The 22,951-nt window shown below is 44.0% G+C and overlaps 1 protein-coding gene and 1 non-coding gene across 9 annotated transcripts in view; one reads left to right on the top strand and one right to left on the bottom strand.

Moving 5' to 3' along the window:
• Positions 1–20,159, top strand: part of LOC119187263 (uncharacterized) — a 31,611-nt gene extending 11,452 nt beyond the window's left edge. For 5 of the 8 annotated variants that reach the window (XR_012886141.1, XR_012886140.1, XR_012886142.1 and 2 more), the window contains one exon: positions 1,387–6,293. Coding sequence is in view for 2 of the 8 variants with exons in the window: in XM_075873633.1 (XP_075729748.1) it covers positions 1,387–1,527; positions 19,577–19,866 (431 nt within the window). In the remaining 6 variants the exon portion in view is untranslated. Of the gene's footprint in view, positions 1–1,386; positions 6,294–9,589; positions 17,042–19,576 lie in introns of those variants that run through there. The other 3 variants (XM_075873634.1, XM_075873633.1, XR_012886137.1) reach the window with 3 other exon arrangements.
• Positions 9,722–9,793, bottom strand: TRNAD-GUC (transfer RNA aspartic acid (anticodon GUC)). Its single transcript has one exon. It is a non-coding gene; the product is annotated as a tRNA-Asp (tRNA).
• Positions 20,160–22,951: the final 2,792 nt, after the last annotated feature.

The following is a 22,951-nucleotide window of genomic DNA, read 5'->3' as shown; positions in this document are numbered from 1 at the left end:
GACATTTTTGGCTACAAACGCAAGCTATGCCAGCATTCTTCATGCTTGCCTTTGCTGTAGCTTTAGTCATGTTGAAGTTCATCTTCAGAATTGCCCTCATGGATGAGAAAATAAGTATGGTGAACCTGTGTAGACATGTATAACCGAACAGGCCTTTAAGTTATGTGGCTGCATTCTAAAATGGCATTTATATATATATATATATATATATATATATATATATATATATATATATATATATATATATATATATATATATATATATATATATATATATATATATATATATATATATATATATATAAAAGAAGCATTGTTCACCATGGTAGATCAGTGGTTGTGGTGCTCGGCCGCCGACCTGAGGTTTGTGGGTTTGATCTCTGCCTCAACAGTTGCATTTTGATGGAGGCAAAAGGGTGGAGGTTCGTGTACTGGGCAATATCAGCGCATGCTGAAGAATACCACTTGGTCGAAATTTTCATAGCCTTCTACTACAGTGTCTCTCATAATCATGTTGTGGTTTTTGGATGTTAAACTTCAGATATTATCCAGGCCTGCACAGAATGTGCAACACAGCCACCGTGAGAGCTGGAAGAGCGACATTTCTAGAGCCTTTTTTAAACACTCTTTGGGCAAATACTACTGGCACACGTGCATGGCACCCGCTACACCATAGATCATAATTTTTGTGTAGTGGGGAAGTGTCTTTTGTGCCATTATTTGACATTCTTCGGAAAAGCGTGGTACCCGCTGCACACCTGTAAGGAAATGTGTATGTGCACTTATTTTGATGCTGTGACTTACGATGAAGAATTTTTAATGAGGCTTTTGTAATGGGTTTGGAGCACTCAGGGGCACACTTTTTTTGCAATTCGGATTCTGGGAAGCCTGGCTGTTACTTCACTGTTCTGAAATGCTTGATTACACATGTTAACACGATTCCCTACCACGCATTGAAGCCTGCATAGGGTCAGTTTGCAACGAAGTTTCGAGCACAAGACTAGCTCCGTGGTAGAATCCTGGGCTGCCAAGCAGAGGGCCTGGCTTTGATTCCCATTCTATCTTCAGCATTACTTATTTATTTATTTATTTATTTGGTTAGTTAGTTATTATTTCGCACGATAGCGGTTACGAACACTGGTAGCGGCGGACAACTATGGCACCAGAATCGGTCCTTGTGATGTGATAACAGCTTTCACTGTAAAAAAAAAAAAAATCCTCACAGATGATAAAGATTGTGCACTTTCCCTTGTTTTTGTGCAAGTTCATTTTGTAATTCCGTCCCTCCCTACATTTTGCTGTGTAGTGTAACAAGTTGCACGTTGCGCTACCTCCATGTCTTTACCTTCACTCTCTGCTAAAAATGTGGCAACGTTACTTGTGCAGAATTGGTTTCCGTGCCACTCCACCATGGCCAACCCGATCCTCCGGGCCCTGACGGAGGCTTGCACCTGAAGCGCTGTCTTGTGAGCGGCTACACCACATCTTTCAAGCAGCGCATGCAGTGCCACCAAAGAATTCACACGGGTGAGCGCCCTCACAAGCGCCGCTACTGCAGCAAGGCCTTCAAGCAGACGGCCCACCTGACTGAGCACGTCCACATCCACACTGGCGAGAGACCTTTCCAGTGTCACCTTTGTCCCATGAACTTCACTCGACAGAGCAATCTTATGCGCCACTTGGCAATTCATAGAGGCAGGACAGCTTTGCCCGATAATGCTTGTACCTGTTCTGAACGTAACAGTAATGTCTGAGAAGGCTAAGGATGCGAGTATCTGGCTTTATGGCACAAGGCCGCTGGCTATGTGTGGGAGAGGGATAGTTGGCATTCCATGTTTCCAGCTGAAGTGCAAAAAGGTATACAACGGACGAAGAGGGACAATGACAACAAGCGCTAACTTCCAACTAAAATTTTATTCCGAAGCACCGAAAATATATACCTGTCACATGACATCACAATAATATCTATCAACGCACAAAGATGAAGACAAAATAAAACTAAGCAGCAGTGAATTTTACATAAAAACCCACATTTCGGTAAATTCAAGTAATCCAGTTCTTTTTTTTTCTTAGTGTGATAAATGGCTTGCTGAGGCAGCTTTGATTTGCTATCGCCGCCGCCTCAACGATGAGCCTTAGACTATTACTAGGGTGAGTAGTCAATACAGTTGTTTTATCAAACACCCACATCCATTTGCATTCTGCGCCATGAGTCGCCAGGAAACCATCAGAGCCCTTTTTTGCTTTTTGGTTGTGTTCAAGTAATGGCACCTTGAGGCATCTGCCTGACTGTCCAACGTTACTTAGACCGCAGGTCAAAGGTACGTCATATACTGCACTCTTCGCACATTGAACACATTGGTTTCGGTGATTGATTTTACACTCGTTGGGAGGCTTTCTTACAGGACTATTTCTTGCACAAAACTGCGACAACTTATTCGGTGCAGAAAATGCTACAGAGACCCCGGCCCTATGACCAATTTTTTTTAAATTGTGTGAAATTCTATGCAAGTATGGGATCACAGCCACGTTCTTACTCGTGGCTGTCTGAGAATCAGTGCACGTGCTAGTGACTTTTAATGGCAAGAGACTTTTCCAGTGTCACCTTTGTCCCATGAATTTTACTCAACACAACACTCTTATGCGCGACTTGGCAATTTATAGAAGTGTAGCAGTTTTGCCCGATGATGCTCGTACCTGTTCTGAATGTAATAGTACTATGAGTCAGTGCACTAGGCGCTGACTCTTAGTTTGTTGTATACTTCTTTTGCGCTTCAGCTCTAGAAAAGCTGGCTGTAGTCACCAACAAGCTAAGGAAAAGTGTCAACTGAGTTCGCAGCCATTGATAATCCTCTCACAAGAAATTTGCACAATGGCATTAACTCATTTTAATGGCTTCAAGCTCTTTTCGGGAGTTATCATATATTTGACTTTCCATACAGATACATGTTTGTGTTGCGGTTCTTAGGTTAGAGACTTGAATGTCCCGGGAAATTTCTTCGGGGATTCTCACATCGTGGTATAGCCAAGCATGATGTTTGAGATTGTAACGATAAACTTTTTATGTTTAATATGCTTAGTATTTACATTTGTAGAGAAAAAGTGCTTACGGTTCAAGCAGAAACCACCCAGCACGACAGTATTTCTCTGGTAAAAGGCAGCCACGCTGCGATTCTGTGGGTGGAGCTCGCATATTTTATTAGGTTTAAACTGTGTGATGTTGGGACAGTAGGTGGGTGCAACTTTTGAAGGAGCGGTATTTTCCATCTCAAAGGCAGATGTATCGATATCTGCACCAATGAGCACGCCCTCTCGACGTCGTAAGTCAAACAGTCACTCACCCTGTAATCAAAAATATAGCCAAGTACACGATTGGGACCATTTGAAGTCATGGAAGCAATTGGCTGCTTTGTTTTTGCCATCTGAATAAGGCCTTCTTTGCCTTTTTAATCTGCAGCACGAATAAAAAGGGGATGGGAACAAGAGACACGCGACGTCACATCACAAGTACTGACTAACAACTGTTGTTAGTACTTGTGATGTGATTATGCATTTCCTCCTCTGCTGTTTTGTCTCTGTTGTGCTTTTGAATAACTATGAATCAACCACCTGAATCAAGATCTTGCCATCTTTTTAAAGTTCTATCCAATTAGAGATAGCTGCGGGTGCTGTAGTGAAACCTGACACTGAGCCGTTGAAACGAACATCAGTAGGGGAACGTGTTCTACCAGGAAATGTAAAGGAACAACAAAAAAGAGATGCAAAAGCTTCTTTTTTTTGCAAAGAATGTAAAACACAGCTTTATATGTCCTGTGACGATTCCCATTGGCAGGACAGTTTTTAATTTGGTGTGTACACTTGTACTGAACGTAATAAGAATGTCTGGGAGGACAAGTGATGCATATAACGTATTTACTTGCGTAATGAACCCACCCTTTTTTTTATTCAGAAAAGTTGACTCCAATTTGTGCGGAGGGATCATTATGCTGCAGAAAAAAGTCACAGGAGTTATAACAGCGAAAATCTCACTTGGCGGCTTTGCCCGTTTTTATCGTAAAATGCGCGACAAATCTTTTGTAGCCCGAAGCTCTTTTTTTATTTCCTCCTGTAACGAAAGCGCATGAATCAACGCTGAAGTGTTGTCCAGTCGCTTGTTTTCAATGCTCCAGCACATACTGTTTGTAAGCAGCCGTGAAGCTAGCCTACTGGCCAAACTCGCCCTGCGCAGCAGCTGTCCCAATTAAGTTCACAAGGACAAACCGACAACAAAACCGCAGCATTGGATGCCGGCGCACGAACGTTGCGGTATTAGCGGGTGCACGACGCGCTGTCAATGCAGTGGGTGCGGTTGCGCTTTGCATGGCCCCTGAGATGGCAGGCGCGCAGCATGTTACTACGCTGCATGCCTGCCATTTCAGGGGTCACGGGCTTTGTTTTTGCGCCGCTGTGCCTGCGTGCCGCTATCAAAGAGGTTTCTCCGTCATTCGGCAGATAGCGCTTTGCCGCAAAAAGCACGACATCAAATGTTGATTGATGTCGTCTGCGCTCGGGCTGCTCCCAACTGTTTAGCATGGTTGCTAAACTATGTTTTGACTTTTGTTGCATCATTTTGTTATACATTGACTTTATTTAACATTGTTTCGATCATCAATGGCACTGGCTGTCATACCGAAATAAAATGAGCAGATACATTAAAAAGTTTTTTTTTCTTTTTTTTTTCAAGGACTGAAGAGAGGGGTGAATTCATTATGCGAGTGGGTTCATTACACGAATAAATACGGTATCTCACTTTGTGGCATGATGAGGAAGGTTAGAGGCCCTCATTTTCTAACTAGATGGTTGCACATGCTGTAATGAAATATACCGCTTAGCCCCCAAGACAAGTACCTGTAGGGGTGTGTGTGCCTTTAGGGTGTGTGAAAACAGGATGCAAAGCTTCTTCAAATTTATTTTAAAGAACATGAGGCAATGCGTTCACATGGCTGAGCGTGTATGTGCAAGTGCTTATGTGTTCTTGTCCCATTACTGCGTTGAATGAAGGGATTTGCAAAGTATTGTTTCAATTGAGTAGGACCTCCTGACTAGTCCCTTGGAAATGAGCCACACGGTGTGTTTGCTTTAAAGGCCAATTCATATCGCGCATTCACTTTCTTGTTGTGAATTATTCTTTATGGCATTATTTGAGAGCCCATTCTCACTTACTTCTTTACAATGTCATGCATTATGAGCCCATAACAGCAGCTGATCTGGTTGATGATGTTGTCCACAGTTGTTGCGCTTGGTGTTTCTTTTTTTTTTTTCAAGTATCACGCGTGTGCGTTGGAGCTGGATAAAAACAGAGTTCATGCCAAAGTCAAACCTTGGCAATCTGTGTGAGAATAAGGTACTTCATCACAGAGCCATGCCACTGCTTTAAACTGCTTCAGAAAAATATTATAGGTGTCAAGTTGGGCAAGGGATCACGTTAACGGATGTAAAATCGTGTGGCAGAAGATTGGGGTCATACCAAACATTGCACCTGCACAACAAGCGGGTGTTTTGAAGCTTCCCACTTCGTAAAAACGACTCGGCCATGATTCATCATCTTAATCAGTCACAGCATCAATAAAGTGTGCTGTACTTAGCACTTTCCACACTGAATTGTGATGCAATGGGTACTTCACTAGTTGGCAAAGTGATTACGATTTATGGCGTACCTCGCAACTGTACTTACTGCTGGCAGCTCAAGAGAGTTTACGATGGGCTCAATGAAGGCTGCTTTACCAGCTTACTCTGCGACTGTGCTCCACGTTCCATGCAGGCCTGGAATTTTTTAGTCTTTTCTCTGAAGCAGTGAGTTTAGTTATAGTTTGCCGAAAGAGTTGGCATATGTGGTTCTTTAGTTGAATTTTTTTTTTGTGCTATCAATTACATGTTTCAAAGTAAAGTGACCTGCCTTTTTCACTTCTTTGATAATAATGTGCTTTGGTGACGTTATAAGATGTGCTTAGATCTCATGCTGCAGTACTGAGACTAAGAGGACGTGTTAGTATAGTACACCACTTGCTGTTTATGTGGCCAAGCCTAGCCCATCTCTGAATTGCGATTGAAGCAGAGCTTGATTTCACTGCACTGAACATATGCGGCCATGTATCACACCCCTGATCAAACCCTCGACATTGGAGGAAGAGCTCAATCGGAGCTATGAAACAGTTGGTCCTCGATGTATTATGGCCATGAACATGTGTTAGGTTTACATTACTGTATTCTCAATGTTGTGTATGCGTTGCAGTAAAGTTATTTCGGTACCAATAGATGTTTCATTGCATTATTCTATTGAGAGTGGGGCAGTAGAGGAGGCCATTACAAAAATGTGTTGGCCAATTTTGAGCAATGCGGCACACAGTGTGCCGTCTTGCTAGACTCCTTTAATTTTTCTCTCATTAGCCATCATGTATCAGCTCCAGCTATCTACTTGTCAAGAAACACATATAGTACTCCTCACATTATGTGTACTATATTTAGTTAAAGGGACCCTAAAGAGAAACGATGACTTAGTTTAGAATGACAAACTGCACTCTTAGAAGTCTAATGCCACGTGTTTCATTATCGTAAGTTCATTATTAACAGAAAAAGAATCAAGGCTGAACTTTTATCTTGAATTTCGTGCCGAAATCACCGGGCGTGACATTGAAAATTTCAGATTGTGTTTTTCATATTTTCACAACATTGGCTTGATGAACTTTCTAAAACTTCTTATACTAGGTCAATGGCACCCACAGATGGCAATATGCTTAATTTCAATCTATTAAAAGCTACGTGAAACCCAGCAGACGCCTTCAAAATTTATGACGTCACGGTGTTTGATGTGTCTCCACCCGCATTTTCTTTTCAAGCGTTTGCTCGCTTACCAAACGTCGTGTCGCTCTAAGAGTTGTGTTTTCAGGATTGTGAAATCGTCCTTTAATGATACGCGAAAAATCGTTTCGCCTTTTAGTATCTCATTAATGCTTTTTTGTGTTGTATAAAATCAAAGCCTACCTAAATCGTGTTGCTTTATGGTGCAGCTCTTGAAAGGACACTGAAGGCAAATATTAAGCCTACGTGCGTTGTTAAAATAAGATTCCAGCAACATTGCAGTGTTAATTTCAAGCCAGGGAAATAACTAGCTTGAGCTAAAATCTCTTATCAGTGGTCCACATATCTTTAGTGTGTGGTGCACTTGAAACCACCCATCTCAGAAAACATTGTGACATAGCATTTCTGTTGTTCGTCCTCTACTGCCTAACAACCGCCACTGCGTTTTTTGCACAATAACTAAACTATCGCTGAGACGTGAGTGTGCCAGCGAAGCTATTCTGGAGAAAATGAACTTTCACACCATCTACATCTTTCTTCGTGGTAATTTCAAAAACTTTATTCCTTCAATCAAGCTAAAACGTTGAAGCTGTCTTTTATTCCATCCTGTAAACCACTGCAATGTTGTTTCTTTTTATTATCGGTAGTGACAGTACTAGTGGCTAGTTGTACTGAGGATATTATATGTCATCAGGCTCTTGTTCCAGAATGTCCCACTACGTTTATTTTAATTGTTAAATTAGTCAAGCACTACTGGGCATAGTATTAATGCTCTGGGTATTGTCAAGCATCCAACTTTCACTCTAGCACAAATCGTTTGCCTTAAGTGTCGCTCGTTCCAGCATTCAGCACCACCCTCCATTGTGACTGAGCACGGTGGAAGGTGAAAGCGAATGCAGAGCGTTGAGTGTGTGGCAAAAGGGTGAGAAAGAAGGCAGATTGCGACGTGAGACTAGGAGATCGCGCTGTGAAATTCGTAGTTCGATTTATTTGCAGTGTTAATCATGTAGCACTTTTTGGAAGCCACTCGATTACTCTGAATCCTTGGGCATTTTATGCACACATTAACCTCGATATAACGAGTACAGATATAATGAAATATTGGATACAATGAAGAATATTCTTGCTATAGATACAGTGTTAATAATTAGCTTTATAACGAATCTTTTTGTATAACAAACTTATTTTTGTGTAAGATGCAATTTCCTTGTAATGAGGTTTAAGTAAAAAACAATGTGTTAGACCCGCATGGCAGATCTTCACCACTCTTTATAAACAGTGAGTGACACTGCTGGTGGAAGTACTTCATCTGCTACTCTGCTAAAGAGCTGTCCTACCAGAGGTGTAGTGGGGCCGGCATCGGAGTTTAGAGGTGCCCCCCGTTATAGCACAAGCTAGGTACCATTGCTGGAAAGGAACAGTATGCATTTAAAATGAAGAGTTGTCTGTAACTGTATGTATATTCATGTCTCTCTAATTCTTTGCCTCAGTATGTCACAAAATTCACTTAAATTTTGCATTAAGGAGTATCATAAACATCTTTATGGCTGACAGATCACTTTGACATGCAAACGTGGGAATATAGATGTCTTCATTAAAGGATATTCGTAGCAACAATGCCATTAAGAAGCTTGCACCACGTGTTTCACATTGAGACTAGAACTCTCACAATTCCCAAACATTAGCTGACTCTGCGCTGCCAGCCACTAGGAGTGTTGTCTTCCACATAAGTACTTGTGTGCTTACTCTTGTTCTCCACATCACATGTTGATCAGAAAATATTCATGTTTGTTGGGGGCTGTTTCCTTTCATTATTATTTTTTTGGTGCCACTGTAGTTGGAGCATTGTACGTATGCGCAGACAACCATTCATTGAATTGAAAGTGCATGCTTGATGTCATCTGGTACTTTCGGAAGTGGTCACTGACACTCGGTGGAGTTGTGGAATGTTATTTCATAATTCAGGTATTGGTGACATCAGTTCAAGACTTGTGTAACAATTTGTGCATCGAAAGAACAGGCACCAACAAGAATTATTGCTCATATTCCAGGCTCCAAGTGTTCTTTTTTTTTCCTGACGTGACTAGTAACTTGGCCGACTAATTGAGCAGCTCCAGTTAATTTAGGTCCCATGATTTCTCCCTCTTTGATCATTCCTGTTTCAGGCTTTCTTTCTTTTTCTGTGCTCAGAAAATCAAGACCAGCATATGTGTGTTATGTAAGGCTAATCAGAAGACACGACAAAGAAATTCTGGGGCTTCCCCGATTGGGGAAATGGAGGCAAACAAAGCTTGGCATTGCCATACTTGACTCGCTGCATTTCTTTCTTTCTTTTTTTCATTCCTTCTTTCTGTCTTAATGGCCGTTCCAGCACACTCTTTTTGGACGGAATCGGCATAGCACCTTTCAACGTCTTTGCACCATTAAGAAGCCTCTAGAACCATCATGCAATTGCAGAAACATGGCTTAGGAATACATTTTTCTCGAAACTTGGAGTTTGCCTGAAATGTGCAGTTTCTGGTATCAATCTTACACTTTGTCTAGGAGATCGCGTTTAGTTTGCCTACACGAGCTATTGCAATGAAGCAATCCTAGCAAATAAACTGCTTCGTTTTCTGCGTCATCATTAGAATGCACACACATATATATATATATATATATATATATATATATATATATATATATATATATATATATATATATATATATATATACATATATATATATTAAGGAAAGAAGTGTATACTCGAGGGCTCGTTTATCCGTGTTTTACACAATATTAATGAGATCTAACAGACAATAATAATGAGGAAAGCATAGGGGAAGATATTAGACCGAATTGTAAAGTGAATATGAAGAAAAAAAAGTGGGTGAAAAGATAACTTGCCGTGGGCAGGATTCAAACCTGCGACCTTCGAATGACGCTCTCGATGCTCTACCACTGAGCTACCACGGCAGCTATCCCCCCAGCCACTTTATTGGGTTTATATGTGAATTTAAACATGGGAGTGTCAGTCAGCCCCACCAGTAGCCATGGCGGCGAGTGTGGCACACTTATTTGAGCCTGTTTGGCGTCACGCAGCACGTGAACTTGTTACGAGTGGGCAGCTCGTAACAAGTATATATATATATATATATATGTATATATGTTTCAGTTCAGTTGTGACAGGTTTGATACAGCCAGAAGAAAAGGACGCACCGCTGTTTCCTTTTTCTTCTGTCCATATCTAATGGCATCTTCGACTGGCGGCACCGGTGGGGTTTTCTGTGCACTCGTGCCATGCAGTACGTTCCTGTGGGGACGCTGCCGGGCAACGCAACGCTGCGGATGCGCTTCACGTCGGCTTAGCCTTTTACGAATGTTTTATGCAGTTTTATCAAGTCAAATACCTGGCAATCGACCACCACCGAATAGAGCTGGTCCATCCAAACGCTTCGACACCAAATACCTTGGTGAGAGACCTTTCTTGAAGCTTTTTCAATGTGAAAAACCACCAGAGCTACAAGTAAGCCCAGCTAAGCCTACACCGACAAGGCCGACGCCGACCTCGGGAAGGGTGATCAACGGTGCCGAGTTGTAAGCCAAGGGATCGGACGCTACTCTGAAATGGACGTAGATGATGCTGAAGTGGGGGAAACTCCAAGTAATGATTCCGGAAAGGACGATAGCGATCCGATGAGACGAGACGCTGACGGCGACGCGGGGGGGCTGTATCGAAGATAGTATAAAAGGAAGGGCCGTGTGAGCCCTGGCGAACAGACAACACAAAAAAGCACCCGCTCAAAAAGCCCGACGCGCAGAGCTGGGAAGAGCATCGGGAACAAGATTTTACAAGCAAGCAAGATGCCAAGGCTACCTGCAGATGACATCAAGATAATCGTCAGACCAAGAGACGGGCTAAGCATTAGACACACGTGCAGAGCCAGCCTTGACGAAGCGATACGCCAAGAAGCAGGGGAGAGCAACGACGAAATCTTCACGATCTGCCCAACCCCACACAAAATATCCTGGTGATCAGCACACCGGATGAAAAGACGGTGACGAAACTCGTCAAAATCAAGGATTTAAAAATCAACGGGAAGAAGTACGAGACAAACGCGTATGTCTCGGCACCGGAACACATGGCCAAGGGGATAATCCGCAACCTTCCCTTGAAGTACACACATGATCGGCTCATGCATGCACTGGTGAATGCCAGGAACCCTTCATTGGCGTACGCCAAGAGACTAGGGAGCACGGCCACCGTGATACTACTGTACGAAGGCAACAGGGTCCTCATGTGGGCTTACTTCAACAGCATCATGATAAAAGTTTCCCTCTACCGGAAGCAAATAGACTTTTGTAAAGAGTGCAGGAGGCTCGGGCACAGGCCCGATGTGTGCCCAAGACCCACAGACAAGTTGTGCCCGGCGTGTGGTGCCAAAAATTCTACCAGAGACCATGAATACACACCCAAGTGCAAGCTCTGCGGAGACGCACACCACACGGCAGACCGGACTTGCAGAGCTAAATTTAAGACGCCATACTTCGTAAAGCAACGAAGGTGGGCTGCAAAGAGAAACGAGGGAGAACTCCAGCGGGAAGCCGACTCACCAGACCAATACACCTGGGGAAGCAGCAACACACAACCAGCCTGTGAACCCACATCAAGGTCCAGATCCAGATCCAAGTCCAGGCTGGGAGCCTGGGGCTACGTCGCTTGGAGTCAGGGTCCAGAAACAGACCCAGGACCAGGAGCGGCCGAGATCCACCTCGAGGGGAAGGACGCCCGAAGCGACAACGAAGCAGCAAGGAGAACAGAAGACGCCAGACAAGGTGGGCTGGTCAGACGTAGTGGCCAATCGCGATTCGGCAAGGTTCGGCAATAATAGTAACGCTAGGGATAATTACAGAGACATAGAGAAACGCGTAAAGGAATACGGAACAGAAAACAAGCTACTCAGACAGAAGCTAGAAAAAGCAAAAAGGCAAAATAGTGAATCAGCTAAAAAAATTTAACTACAGCAAACACTTAATGAAATACTCATGAAAATGCAGATACAGACGTCGCCTCCGCCGACCGCCATCGCAGCCGTCTCCACGCCAGCGACCGAAACCACAGGGGAGGGAGAGAATAAGGAGATAGAAATGGTAGCAGTGGAAACACAGCAACCAGGCGCAAAGCAAAAAATCCCGCTGATGAAGACCAAAGAGCAAAATGACTCGGATAAGAGGTCAAGAGGCGCCGTCCTAGCACGAAAAAAAAAAAAAAAGAAATGCCCTGCCGCGGTGGTCTAGTGGCTAAGGTACTCGGCTGCTGACCCGCAGGTCGCGGGTTAGAATCCCGGCTGCGGCGGCTGCATTTCCGATGGAGGCGGAAATGTTGTAGGCCCGTGTGCTCAGATTTGGGTGCACGTTAAAGAACCCCAGGTGGTCGAAATTTCCGGAGCATAGAAGAATAGAGCAGTGAACTTCTAAGAGACGTAGAAAGAGCCACAACCGAAATAGAGTGGGATGACTGGTTGGCTCGAAGAGCAGAGGAAGATAAGTGTGGCAGAATCCTCTTAATGAGGATGGACAGCAGGCTCGCACACCTTGTTGAAGCCAAAAAATCTATTCAGGAACGGCTGCATAGGCAAAAACACAATCGAAATCGAAAATTCGCCGAGCTAAACAAGCACATCGAAACACACTGTACCCAGCTTTGCCACCAGGAATGGGACGAAGTGTGCGACGCCATGGACGGCAACATAACCACAGGCAAGACATGGAAAATTCTCAAGCACCTGCTGTACTTTTTGGCCACCAAAACAGCGGTGAAAGCGAAAATGACCGTGATAAGACACAGGTATAAAGGGAAGGTCTATCAGATGGGTGATGAAGTCGTCAAGCTCTACCTCTGCAGACCCCCGGCAGTCGAACACCAGGAATACTCAGGCTCTCCCTACGAAGATCTTGGCAGAGACTTTTTCACAGCAAGAAATCAGGGCAGTCCTGCAGACTATCAAGACCAAGTCAGCTCCAGGTCCCGACAAAGTGTCTAACAAGATGCTCCAAAACCTGGATGACTAGGGAACGAGCCGTTTGACAGACTTCATCAACGAGTGCTAGAGAAACGGGGAGATACCCGACGAATAGAAGAAATACGACGTGATCCTCATTCCTAAGCCCGGTAAACCCCTAGAAATCCAGAACATGCGGCCCATCTCCCTCACTTCTTGCATAGGTAAAGTAATGGAGCATGCTTGCCTGAACCGGGTTAACGGCTACCTTAAATCTAACAACGTATACCGCAGCAACAGGATCGGCTTCAGAAGAGGGCTCTCCACACAAGATGCCATGATACAACTAAAGGAGCAAGTCATAGACCCCATTGGACGAGGCATGAGGGCAATAATCGGGCTAGATCTAAGGAAGGCCTTCGTCATGGTCGAGCACGCAGCGATTCTAAAACGAATTGCGCAACTCTGTCTAGGGAAGCGCACGTACAAGTACATCAGAAATTTTCTTACAGGAAGAACTGCCACTGTTAGGCTGGACGAGGAGGAGAGCATCCAAGTGGACATGGGCATTGCTGGCACACGGCAAGGGTCTGTCGTGTCACAGATGCTGCTTCACCTCGCCATGATTGGATTATCAGAAAAATTAGAGCGAATCGAAGGCATCAATCACACAATTCATGCAGATGACATTACGATTTGGACCACGCTAGACACCAGTGAAGGCGAAATGGAGAATAGACTTCAAGAGGCGGTGGATGCAGTCGAGAGTCATCTGGATGGCACCGGATTGGAATGTTCACCAGGCAGATCAGAACTGCTACTATACCACCCCAAAAGACTAGGCATACATTGCAGAAACATAGCAGAATTACTCAAAAGAATCAGGATAACCACTAGAATTGGCACGGCGATACCCTTGGTTCGGAAGGTCAGAGTCCTGGGTCTCTGGATCGAAGCCAAGAGAACCAATGGAGAAACCATAACACGCCTGGAAAAGAAAGTCATGCCATTAGGCTAATACAAAGAGTATCCAATAAACGAAGGGGCATTAAAGACAGAAAGTTGTACGACTCGTCCAGGCCCTCGCGATCAGCCATGTCGCGTTTGTAGCAACGTTCGTCCACTAGAACAAAGCCGAGAAAGACAAAGTCGACGCGCTGATTAGAAACGCTTACAGAGCTGCGCTGGGTCTATCGCAATACACAAAAAACTAAAGGCTGCTACAACTCGGAGTTCATAACCCGCTGGACGAGATCGCTGAAGCACAAAGGATAACGCAACTCGAACGATTGTCTGGAACCATGGCAGGTAGGGAAATTATGGAAAAGATCTTCATTAATTACCACAGAATGAAAGGTCTCAAGACGCAGATTCACCCGAACGTCCGGTCCGCGATAATTACGGAAAACATCCCAAAAAATATGCACCCTGCACACAACATTGAGAGACGAAAATGTCGCACGAAAATGATTTAAAAACCACAGCACGCAGGAGGGTGTGCTTTTTGTAGACGCCGCCCGGTATTCCTGAAATAATAATATCAGTAATAGGGTTGTGCATGGCTCCTTCTTTGCAATGGCGGTCATAGACACAAAAGGGAAGACCTTGACCGCGGGCTCCGTAAGGACCAGATTGTCGGAGGCAGCGGAAGAAATGGCATTTGCACTGGCCGTAGTCAATGGTCGAAAACACGACAGATTAATAATCAGTGACTCCAAAATGGCCATTAGGAATCTCACAATGGGATAAGTCTCCACCGAAGCAGCCAAAATCCTGAACCGCAAAGCAGAAGACTTCCAGAACGGCAAAATTGTACCCAAATACTTCAAATGGATCCTGGCGCACATGGGGGAATTAAACACCGAAGACACGACCATCCCTCAAAACCTCAACGAGAAGGCCCACCAAACCGTGCGAGAACTAACCTACCACGGCTCGGAAAGCGACGGCCTGGCCCTCGCACCGACCACAGAAGGGGGGACGACTCCGGTGGAGGTGATGGGGATGATGGAGGTGATGACAATAATGAATATGCGATGCAAGACGACAAAGACAAACTGGTCACGTATCATGACATATTGACACATTGTAAGCGACAACGAGAAGAATATTCGCCACCACACAAACAGCTAGACAGATCTCAAGAAACAGATTGGCGAAGATCGCAAACCAGAACCTCTTCAAATCCAGTACACCTGAACAGAGTAAATTCCAGACAATACCCACAAACAAGCTGTACCCTCTGTAAGCACAAACACGCAGGTATGGCACATATTCTATGGCAATGCACACAGGTCACAGTAATATACCGAGAGGACAATATAAAACCGTACCTTCTCGAGGAGCGTTGGCTAAGTGCGCTGACTAGCTCAGATCTGCACGACCAACCGTGGGCAATCCAGCGGGCCCGGACAATGGTGGAAAGGCTACGCCTCACCGCACAAAACGTCGGGGTGGCCTGAGCCCGGACCGGTAACCCTGCAGGGTTTCTTTCTTTTTTTTTTTAATAAAGCTTTTTCTGTCCGTCCGTCCGTTCGTCTGGGCACCACGCATGCGGTAGCTGCATGTTTAGCTGGGCCGGCCACGACAAGAGTGCACGCCACGGTGGCACCATGGAGGTCGACAGTGGAGCGGGGGGCAATCACATCAGCACGCGCACGCTGGCAGACGACGGGGTGACATTCCATCATTGCAGGCGTAATTTACAGCTGGCGCTGCCACAGAACACGGCTGGACAGCATGGGAAATGTGCGTGAGCTTACATCGCCTAACCATTTCCGCACGAGCCTACTTTTGCTGCCAGGATTCCACTGGACGCCGAAGGCGGTACGAAAAAAACCATAATCTTTGTCGAGTTGGTACAGAAGCAATGCAGCACAACCGCCTGGAGAACAAATGCGCACCCACTGGACACGTAGCGCGTCGCAAGTGTCTCTCATTGTTTGATTTTCTGTTGTTTGCTATCTTATTACGCGTACTAACAGGATGCTGGAAATTGTCTGCTAAATGACGTCGCTCGCATACAGCGCTGCTGTAGCAGAATAGAGTTTGGTGGTTCACACGTTCGGCTGGCACATAGCGACGAGTAAAACACGGGCGGTGTTTGACGTAACTTCCTTTCTACCGTCACGGTGCCAGTGCACCTCAACAGAAAATTTTATATGCTGTTGCACTGTCAATTATCCCACGACGAACATCCACCAACTTGCCCAAATCGCGACACATCATTGGTGCATAGCCACGCTTGCTAGTGTTCAAGGCGCTCGCTTTCGAACTACAGGGACCTGGGTTCAAACCTCAGCCCCGAAAGGAATGTTTGTTTTGATTGACATATTATTTCTTTAGTGCGCACGTGCCAGTTGTTGAAGAGGATAGTGTCTTAGAACACCACTAGCCACGCAATGTAAGCTTCACTTTAGCAATGTAGGCCCGTGTGCTCAGATTTGGGTGCACGTTAAAGAACCCCAGGTGGTCTAAATTTCCGGAGCCCTCCACTACGGCGTCTCTCATAATCATATAGTGGTTTTGGGACGTTAAACCCCACATATCAATCAATCAATCAATCATTCACTTTAGCAAGCTTCTTTGTTACTTCTCAAGAGAGTAAAAATCTGAAATTCCTGCTGTATATCCAAAATACGTGCTGTAGTCAATGTGGACAAAGGAGGAAGTGTGCCCTTCGCTGGTTTTGTACCTAGTCTTTCTTTGTCTGTCAACTGGCTCTGTGTATAACAAACTTACCAAATAGCGACATTTACTGTCTGCATTGTGCTCTACCAGTGACAGTTGATGTATATAAGAATGCGCCTATCACAGCTGTTTTCTTTGTAAAGAGCTACATGCCGCTACCTAATGTCAATCATTGGGATAATGAAGGCACTACTGTAATGTTGCAAACCTGGGATTTTCTCAATATGCGTCCGAATTGAGTCGCATCAGTGGGAGAGGAGCAGAGGTTACAAGCGAAAATGATATGCTTAATGTGTTAATTCATAAAGTACCTCATATTATCTATTGTTCCATGTGTTCTGAAGTTTTCTTTTGCTTACATTCCTGTTTAAGCTTCACACTCTCATTTTTTTGCAGATAACTCAACAATTGCACAGGGCAATGGAAGGACGACTAACATCAAAAGAGTGAAGAAAACTATTACAGCAGAACAGTTTATTGCTTGGTCTTTTAAAGAACAACACTACTGACTGTAAAGCAGTGAAATTTTTTTGTACGGACATTTTGTTTTTTTTCATTTTTGATCAGCTGTTTTGAAGCGATCTGTGGTTGTTGTGGCAGGGAAAAGAATATTCTCACGAATCTTTATGCATTGCCCTGAGATGACTGGCAGCCAAAATCTATTTTTTTCTTTTCAATCGGCTGTATCGATCTGCTGCAACGCTTCAGGCACAATGCTGTTGAAGCAATGCAAGCAGTTCGCTCAGGAACATTTGCGACTCAATGCATCTTGGGACTGGCTTTCATATTTGTAAATGCTTGCTCGAGCTGAGCACATGACCCTGTACGTGAGGTGTCGCGACATGCTTCTGATAAACGATCAGAAAGCAAAAACACTGAAATGCTAAGGGTTATGGAACGATAAACTGATTACCCATTAACAGTGTTTGTTTCTAAGGCACAAAACGCCTTCGTGTATTGCTCAGCCTAGAAAAGAAAGAGATATAATAAGAGTAAAAAACATTAAACGATTTGTTGGTGGAAACACATTGTAAAAAGTCTCACTGGCCTTTGCAATGTTTTTCTTGTATGCTATGGAGTATAGGCATGTATACGATGTAACCAATGAAACTGTGTGGTTGCAAAAATGGTATACTGTTGTATGGCAGCTCTAATTGCGCTAAAAGGACAGAAGAGGTGACCTGTTAATGCTTTATGGCGTAAGATTTCTGCACCGCTCTTTAAAGGGACACTAAAGTCAACTATTAAGTCGACATTGATTGTTGAAATGGCGGTCCAGAAACCTCGTAGTGTTACTTTTGTGCCAAGGAAGGGCATATTTTGAAATAAAATCTCGTTTTAGTGGTCCACATCAGGTTAGCGCGCTTCAAATTACTCGCCTGAAGAAGCGGACCGGCTGATCCGTCTCTCGTCACTGTTGCCGTACACAACGTTGCCCGGCTTTACTTCGCTAGTAGCAGCATACCGAAAGGAGTAGGAGCCACAGCAGCAAAAACTTCCATTGATCAATTTCCCTCCATTGGCTCTGAGATTGCTGACGCTTTTGTTTCAACTGCGCCCTGCTAGATGGCACCACCTGTCCTATGTAACCATGTGAAATTTGAATTTTTGAACCACTCGCGCCATTCCCCATAGTAACGTCCGGTGGTTCTTCTTTCCATGAATCAAACAGAAACGAACAAGCAGCATTTTATTGCGTCTCTTGATGCATGGAAAGCTCTTTATTTAGTGCAGTTAGATCAATTACTATTAAAGTCCGCCTGATGTCATCGGGATCATTTTGAAAATGTCCTACTGCGGCGCTTGTGTTCTTGTGGATTTACCTTGATTTCTTGGTAAGTAGGGCACTGTTGTTGATAATATTGTCCTTTTAGGTGTTATACGTTGAACTTTCACTCTGACGTAAGGTGTTATTTGACTTTAGTGTCCCTTTAATGCGATCAACGCCAGATGATCACCTCCTTATTGTGGATTGGCCTGAGAGTTTTGTGAGAGCATGTATAAACAAGTGGCTTCTATTGCAAGTGTTCTGTCTATGAACATCAAGTTTATGGACACGACTTATTATATTTTTTTTGCATCAGATGCAATTTTTTTGTTTTTTGTTTGTAAATGTTTGAAAATAATTCAGGCAACAAGAACTCACTAGATGTATTTAATACAACCATTCACCGAGTGCCACTCACCTCTCTGTTTCATGTTTGTCTTCCTTCTGGGTCACAGAGCAGGCATTGAATTTTTCCAATCACATCTATAGCTCAGCTTTTTGGCGGCAAAGTTAACATGGATACGTTTGTCTGTAAACATAAGCTCTATCAGTGTTCTTCATGGTTGCCTTTGCTTAAATGTTAGTCGAGCTTAATTTCACCTTTAGAATTCCCCATTGAGTGAAATAATCCTGACACACCTGTGCAGACATATATCTGCTAATTGGCCTTGTAAGTGCATCCCCACCGATCTTTCTCATTTGCATACTTTATTACAGGTCATAAGCATTGTGCTTGTGTCATGTTTAGGTGCGAGCTTCTACTATAATCCTATCCTTTCCCACATGATCTTCTGCATTGAGTATCCTACTGCGCCTTGCACTATCTTTGTGTCCTTGCTTTCCCTTTCACCTAAAACAAAGGGGCTTGTTGTGCGAGTTGGTTCTGCATCATAGCAACACTTAGCAATAAAAGCAGGGATGAAGGAGGAACCTCACAAACACAACTTGAACTATCAACTATTAAAAAGAAACTGTCTGACAAATTGAGTAAGCATTTTTTTATTAGCAGATCTAGCAAGACATGCATAGCAAGGCCTTCTACCATGCTGCATCCTCTAAAATGTATTTCTGGAGCACCGGTCACTAAACCTTATCTTGTTTGTTAACATTTGTATTGTGTTCATGTGACAGTTCGCATTACTTATATGTGAATGTTTTTCAATAAAACTCAGTTGTTAGTTGGTGCTGCGTTAGTGAAGTTCCTTCTTCCTGTTTTTTTTTTTTTTTTGTGCTAAATTCTACTATGATGTCACCTTCACTCCGTCCTTTCCTAAGAATGCTGCAACTTCACTCGTGCAGAGTTGCTTCCCATCCCTCGCCGCCATGGCCAACTACATCGGTGTCTCTTGTGTGGCTATATCACACCTTACAACCGGCGCATGCAGTATCACCAGAGGACACATACAGACGAACGGCCGCACAAGTGCAATCAGTGCAACAAGGCCTTCAGGCAGCTGGGCCACCTGAATGACCATGTTCGCATCCACACCGGCGAGAGACCTTTCCAGTGCCACCTCTGTCCCATGAACTTTAGCAGAAAGAACAGACTCGTGAACCACTTGGCAACTCACCGTAGCAAGACTAGTTGATTTTTCCTGATGGTGTTTTGCCCCTATGTTGAACGAAATAGTGAAGCCTTTCAAGGTGCCCTTCTGAAATAGTGAAGTCTGCAAAGGTGAGTGATGTGTACACTCAACGAAGCACTAGGCAGTGGGCTGTGGTGACAGACGTTTGGACTGGACTCTTTGACATGCCAAAAGCAAAATGTGTGAATTAACCAATAATACTAGCAACAGAAAGCATGAATCTGCTATTGAAAAATGTACTGAGAGGACGCCAGCCTTCTTGGAGCTTGTAATAAAGACTCTTGACACAAAGAAAATTGTGAGCCATTCCACTACATAAAACCAGTAACGCTGCTTAGCACATGGCACAGCATTTCCTTCATACTCCATTGCACATCCTGCAACTAATTTCAAAATGTCTGTCTAGAAAGCCCTTCTTGAGTTTAGTGCAGGCTGTTTTAAAGTTTTTATTTGGGCAGCGTGGTGCTTGCATATTTCTGCTAGATGATTCAATTTGCTATGTTCCTAGTTTTCTGTAGCTTGTATCATGCATTTTGTGCGTGATCTCAATTGGTGTTTTCTGCCCATATGATCCCTTCATTGAGTGATGCAGTTTGCCCAGTTTGCGGGGCACGTGAGGCTTTTTTTTTTCTTTGACACACTATAAAAAATACTCGGGACTTTAGTTAATGCACCTTCGCTGTAGTAAGGCTATGCGTGGCTCAATGTGTGGTATGTGCGAATGGTTATGTTTTTGTATGTTAAACTTTTCTGGAATGAAACAATTTGTGAGGTATTGCTTTAGTTATGCGCAAGATTGTCGCACTACGGCTCCTTACTTTAAAGGGGCCCCAAAACACTTCTCTAAGTAATCATCAAATGGCTTCATTGAAGGAGCCTATTGCATCACGAATCAACTGCCGCAAAAAATTTTTAGAATTGCAACAGAGACATGTTCAGCACTTTCCCTCTCCTGTAATACCGGTGTGTGCACTGGATATGCAAAGGGGGTGGGGGAAGGTGACAAGGGAAGGTGACAAGGGAGAAGGTACCTACGTCCGTTCTTTAGTGCACATCGTGAGCACGAGAAGCTCTCTTTCTTTTTTAAAATGCAAGGCTTACTTTCAGTGTGATTGCGAACAAGCGTGCGGGCACATTTGGCATCCCGTGAGACTGTAATAACTATACAGCTCAATATGCTCAAAACAGCCAATGGTCGTGGGTTTTGCATTTACGGGCTTGGTCACTTGGTTTAAAAGGATCGTTTTTCGATAGAAGAGCAAGCGATTTCTAGGTGACTATTAATTCTGAATTCCAGGCCATGCACTGCACTCTAATGTTAAAGGGGTGGTGACACCAAATTTCGAGGCCATCCCAAGCCTGTTGTCTGTTTGCTCTGTATGCAAAGACTCTCCACACAAGGAGTCGGACACAACAAACATGTAGAATATATTTTAATTCAATTCTAAGAGTGTAGCTGATTGCTCACTCTTGTGATCTAGGCAAATCGCTTGCGCAGCAACACTGACGTTTCAGAATAGGAGAAGCACCAACAGTTGGCGTGGTGTCACACCAGATTTTTAGTGACGTGAGTGACCTCTGCGTTCTCTGAAACGCATTTTGGTAACAAGGAGAGAACTAGCATGCCTGCTATTACGAGTGTGCTGGCGTCCCTTGCAGAGACACTGTGTGCGTCTGTCAATGACTCTGAGTGCTTTCAAAAAGACACTGAACGCGTTGTTCAGAGACGCTGTGTGCGTCCAACAGCAGGGCTGTCTCATCCTCTATCAGCATCTCGGCGCCTATAAAAGGCTGGCGCATCGAGTGTCGGGCGGCTTCCTCATCCACGTTCTGTACATGCATTGTAAATATAAACGCTTTATTTTCTTCTTGCTGCTTTTTGCCTTGCCACTGCCTCGATGCTATAGCAACTGGCCATGGCGAATGTCAGCGCGTTTGTTTTGCTGGCGCTTGGTGTGGCACTCGGTATGAGAGCAGACGAAACTCAACGCGATGTGCGTCACAGCCGTGTGTGCTCACGTGACCAAGCCACCTATGCATCGACGTTACTGCCTGATTCGGCACTGTGAAACCGAAACCAAAAATGGTCCACATAAGTTGAGCAATATCAAATTATTTAGCAAAAATACACGAATCTTGGTGTGTGTATCATGTTTCCTGGAGCCGAAAGAAACCCTTACAGCAAAGAACACGCATGCCACAAGTTTGGTGGCACCGCCTCTTTAAGCTCGCACGTTTTCAGGATCCGCGATTACTGACAGGCAGCATTTTCTGACTAAACAGAAAAACTTTTCTGAGCTCTTTAAAACTAGGTTTATGTCATTCCGTATGGATACCTTCTTGCGAATCACTTGCTCTGAGACTCGTGACCAATTGTTTTTCTGCTTTCCTAAAGCAATGAGATCAGCTATGTTTTGCCCCGAATGCTGACACATAGTGTACTTTGGTTGTGAACACATGGTTGTGAGTAAAATGTTGGTACATATATGTACCCGCATTTTATGTACAGTATTTACTCGAACATAAGCTGGCGCCGGTTGTTAGCCAGACTCTCTGGAGTGCAAAGCCAAGAAAAAAAAAAAGAAACCTCGAATGTAGGATATGTAGGGAAAAAAAAAAAAGCTTTCGAAACAAGGAAACTCAGACAGCATTCAATATCAAACCACGATATATTGAGCCACAGAGTGTGTAGTGAAACAGGCCAATTACAAAATATAATAATATTCTTGACTGAAGCTCATTAAAAAGATTCGTGTATCTCAAAATGTCTTGGTCCAGAAAAACTTTTATTTATCAATTTGTGGCTGAAGGGCCATGTTGTACGCGTAAAATATAAATTAGCAATTTTTTATTCACGCCTTCTTATGGAAAGCAAATACCTTCAGTGTTCATGAAAGAGCACAGTGGTCCTCCTTCTGACAGCAAACTCTCCGAATGGTGCGCTTCACGGCACGCCAGTTCTGTGCGCTACTGTCTATTATTCTTCACTACACGACATAAAAACACAACTGTCGAGAATGCATCATGGTTTTCCAGTAGTATGGGTACCAACTATCTGTGAAGTGAAATTCACACCCTTTCACGTGTG

Source organism: Rhipicephalus microplus, chromosome 9 (genome assembly GCF_043290135.1).
Source record: "Rhipicephalus microplus isolate Deutch F79 chromosome 9, USDA_Rmic, whole genome shotgun sequence".
NCBI lineage: Eukaryota > Metazoa > Arthropoda > Arachnida > Ixodida > Ixodidae > Rhipicephalus > Rhipicephalus microplus.
The sequence above is the reverse complement of the archived record's forward strand: the minus strand, read 5'-3'. Positions and strand labels throughout refer to the sequence as shown.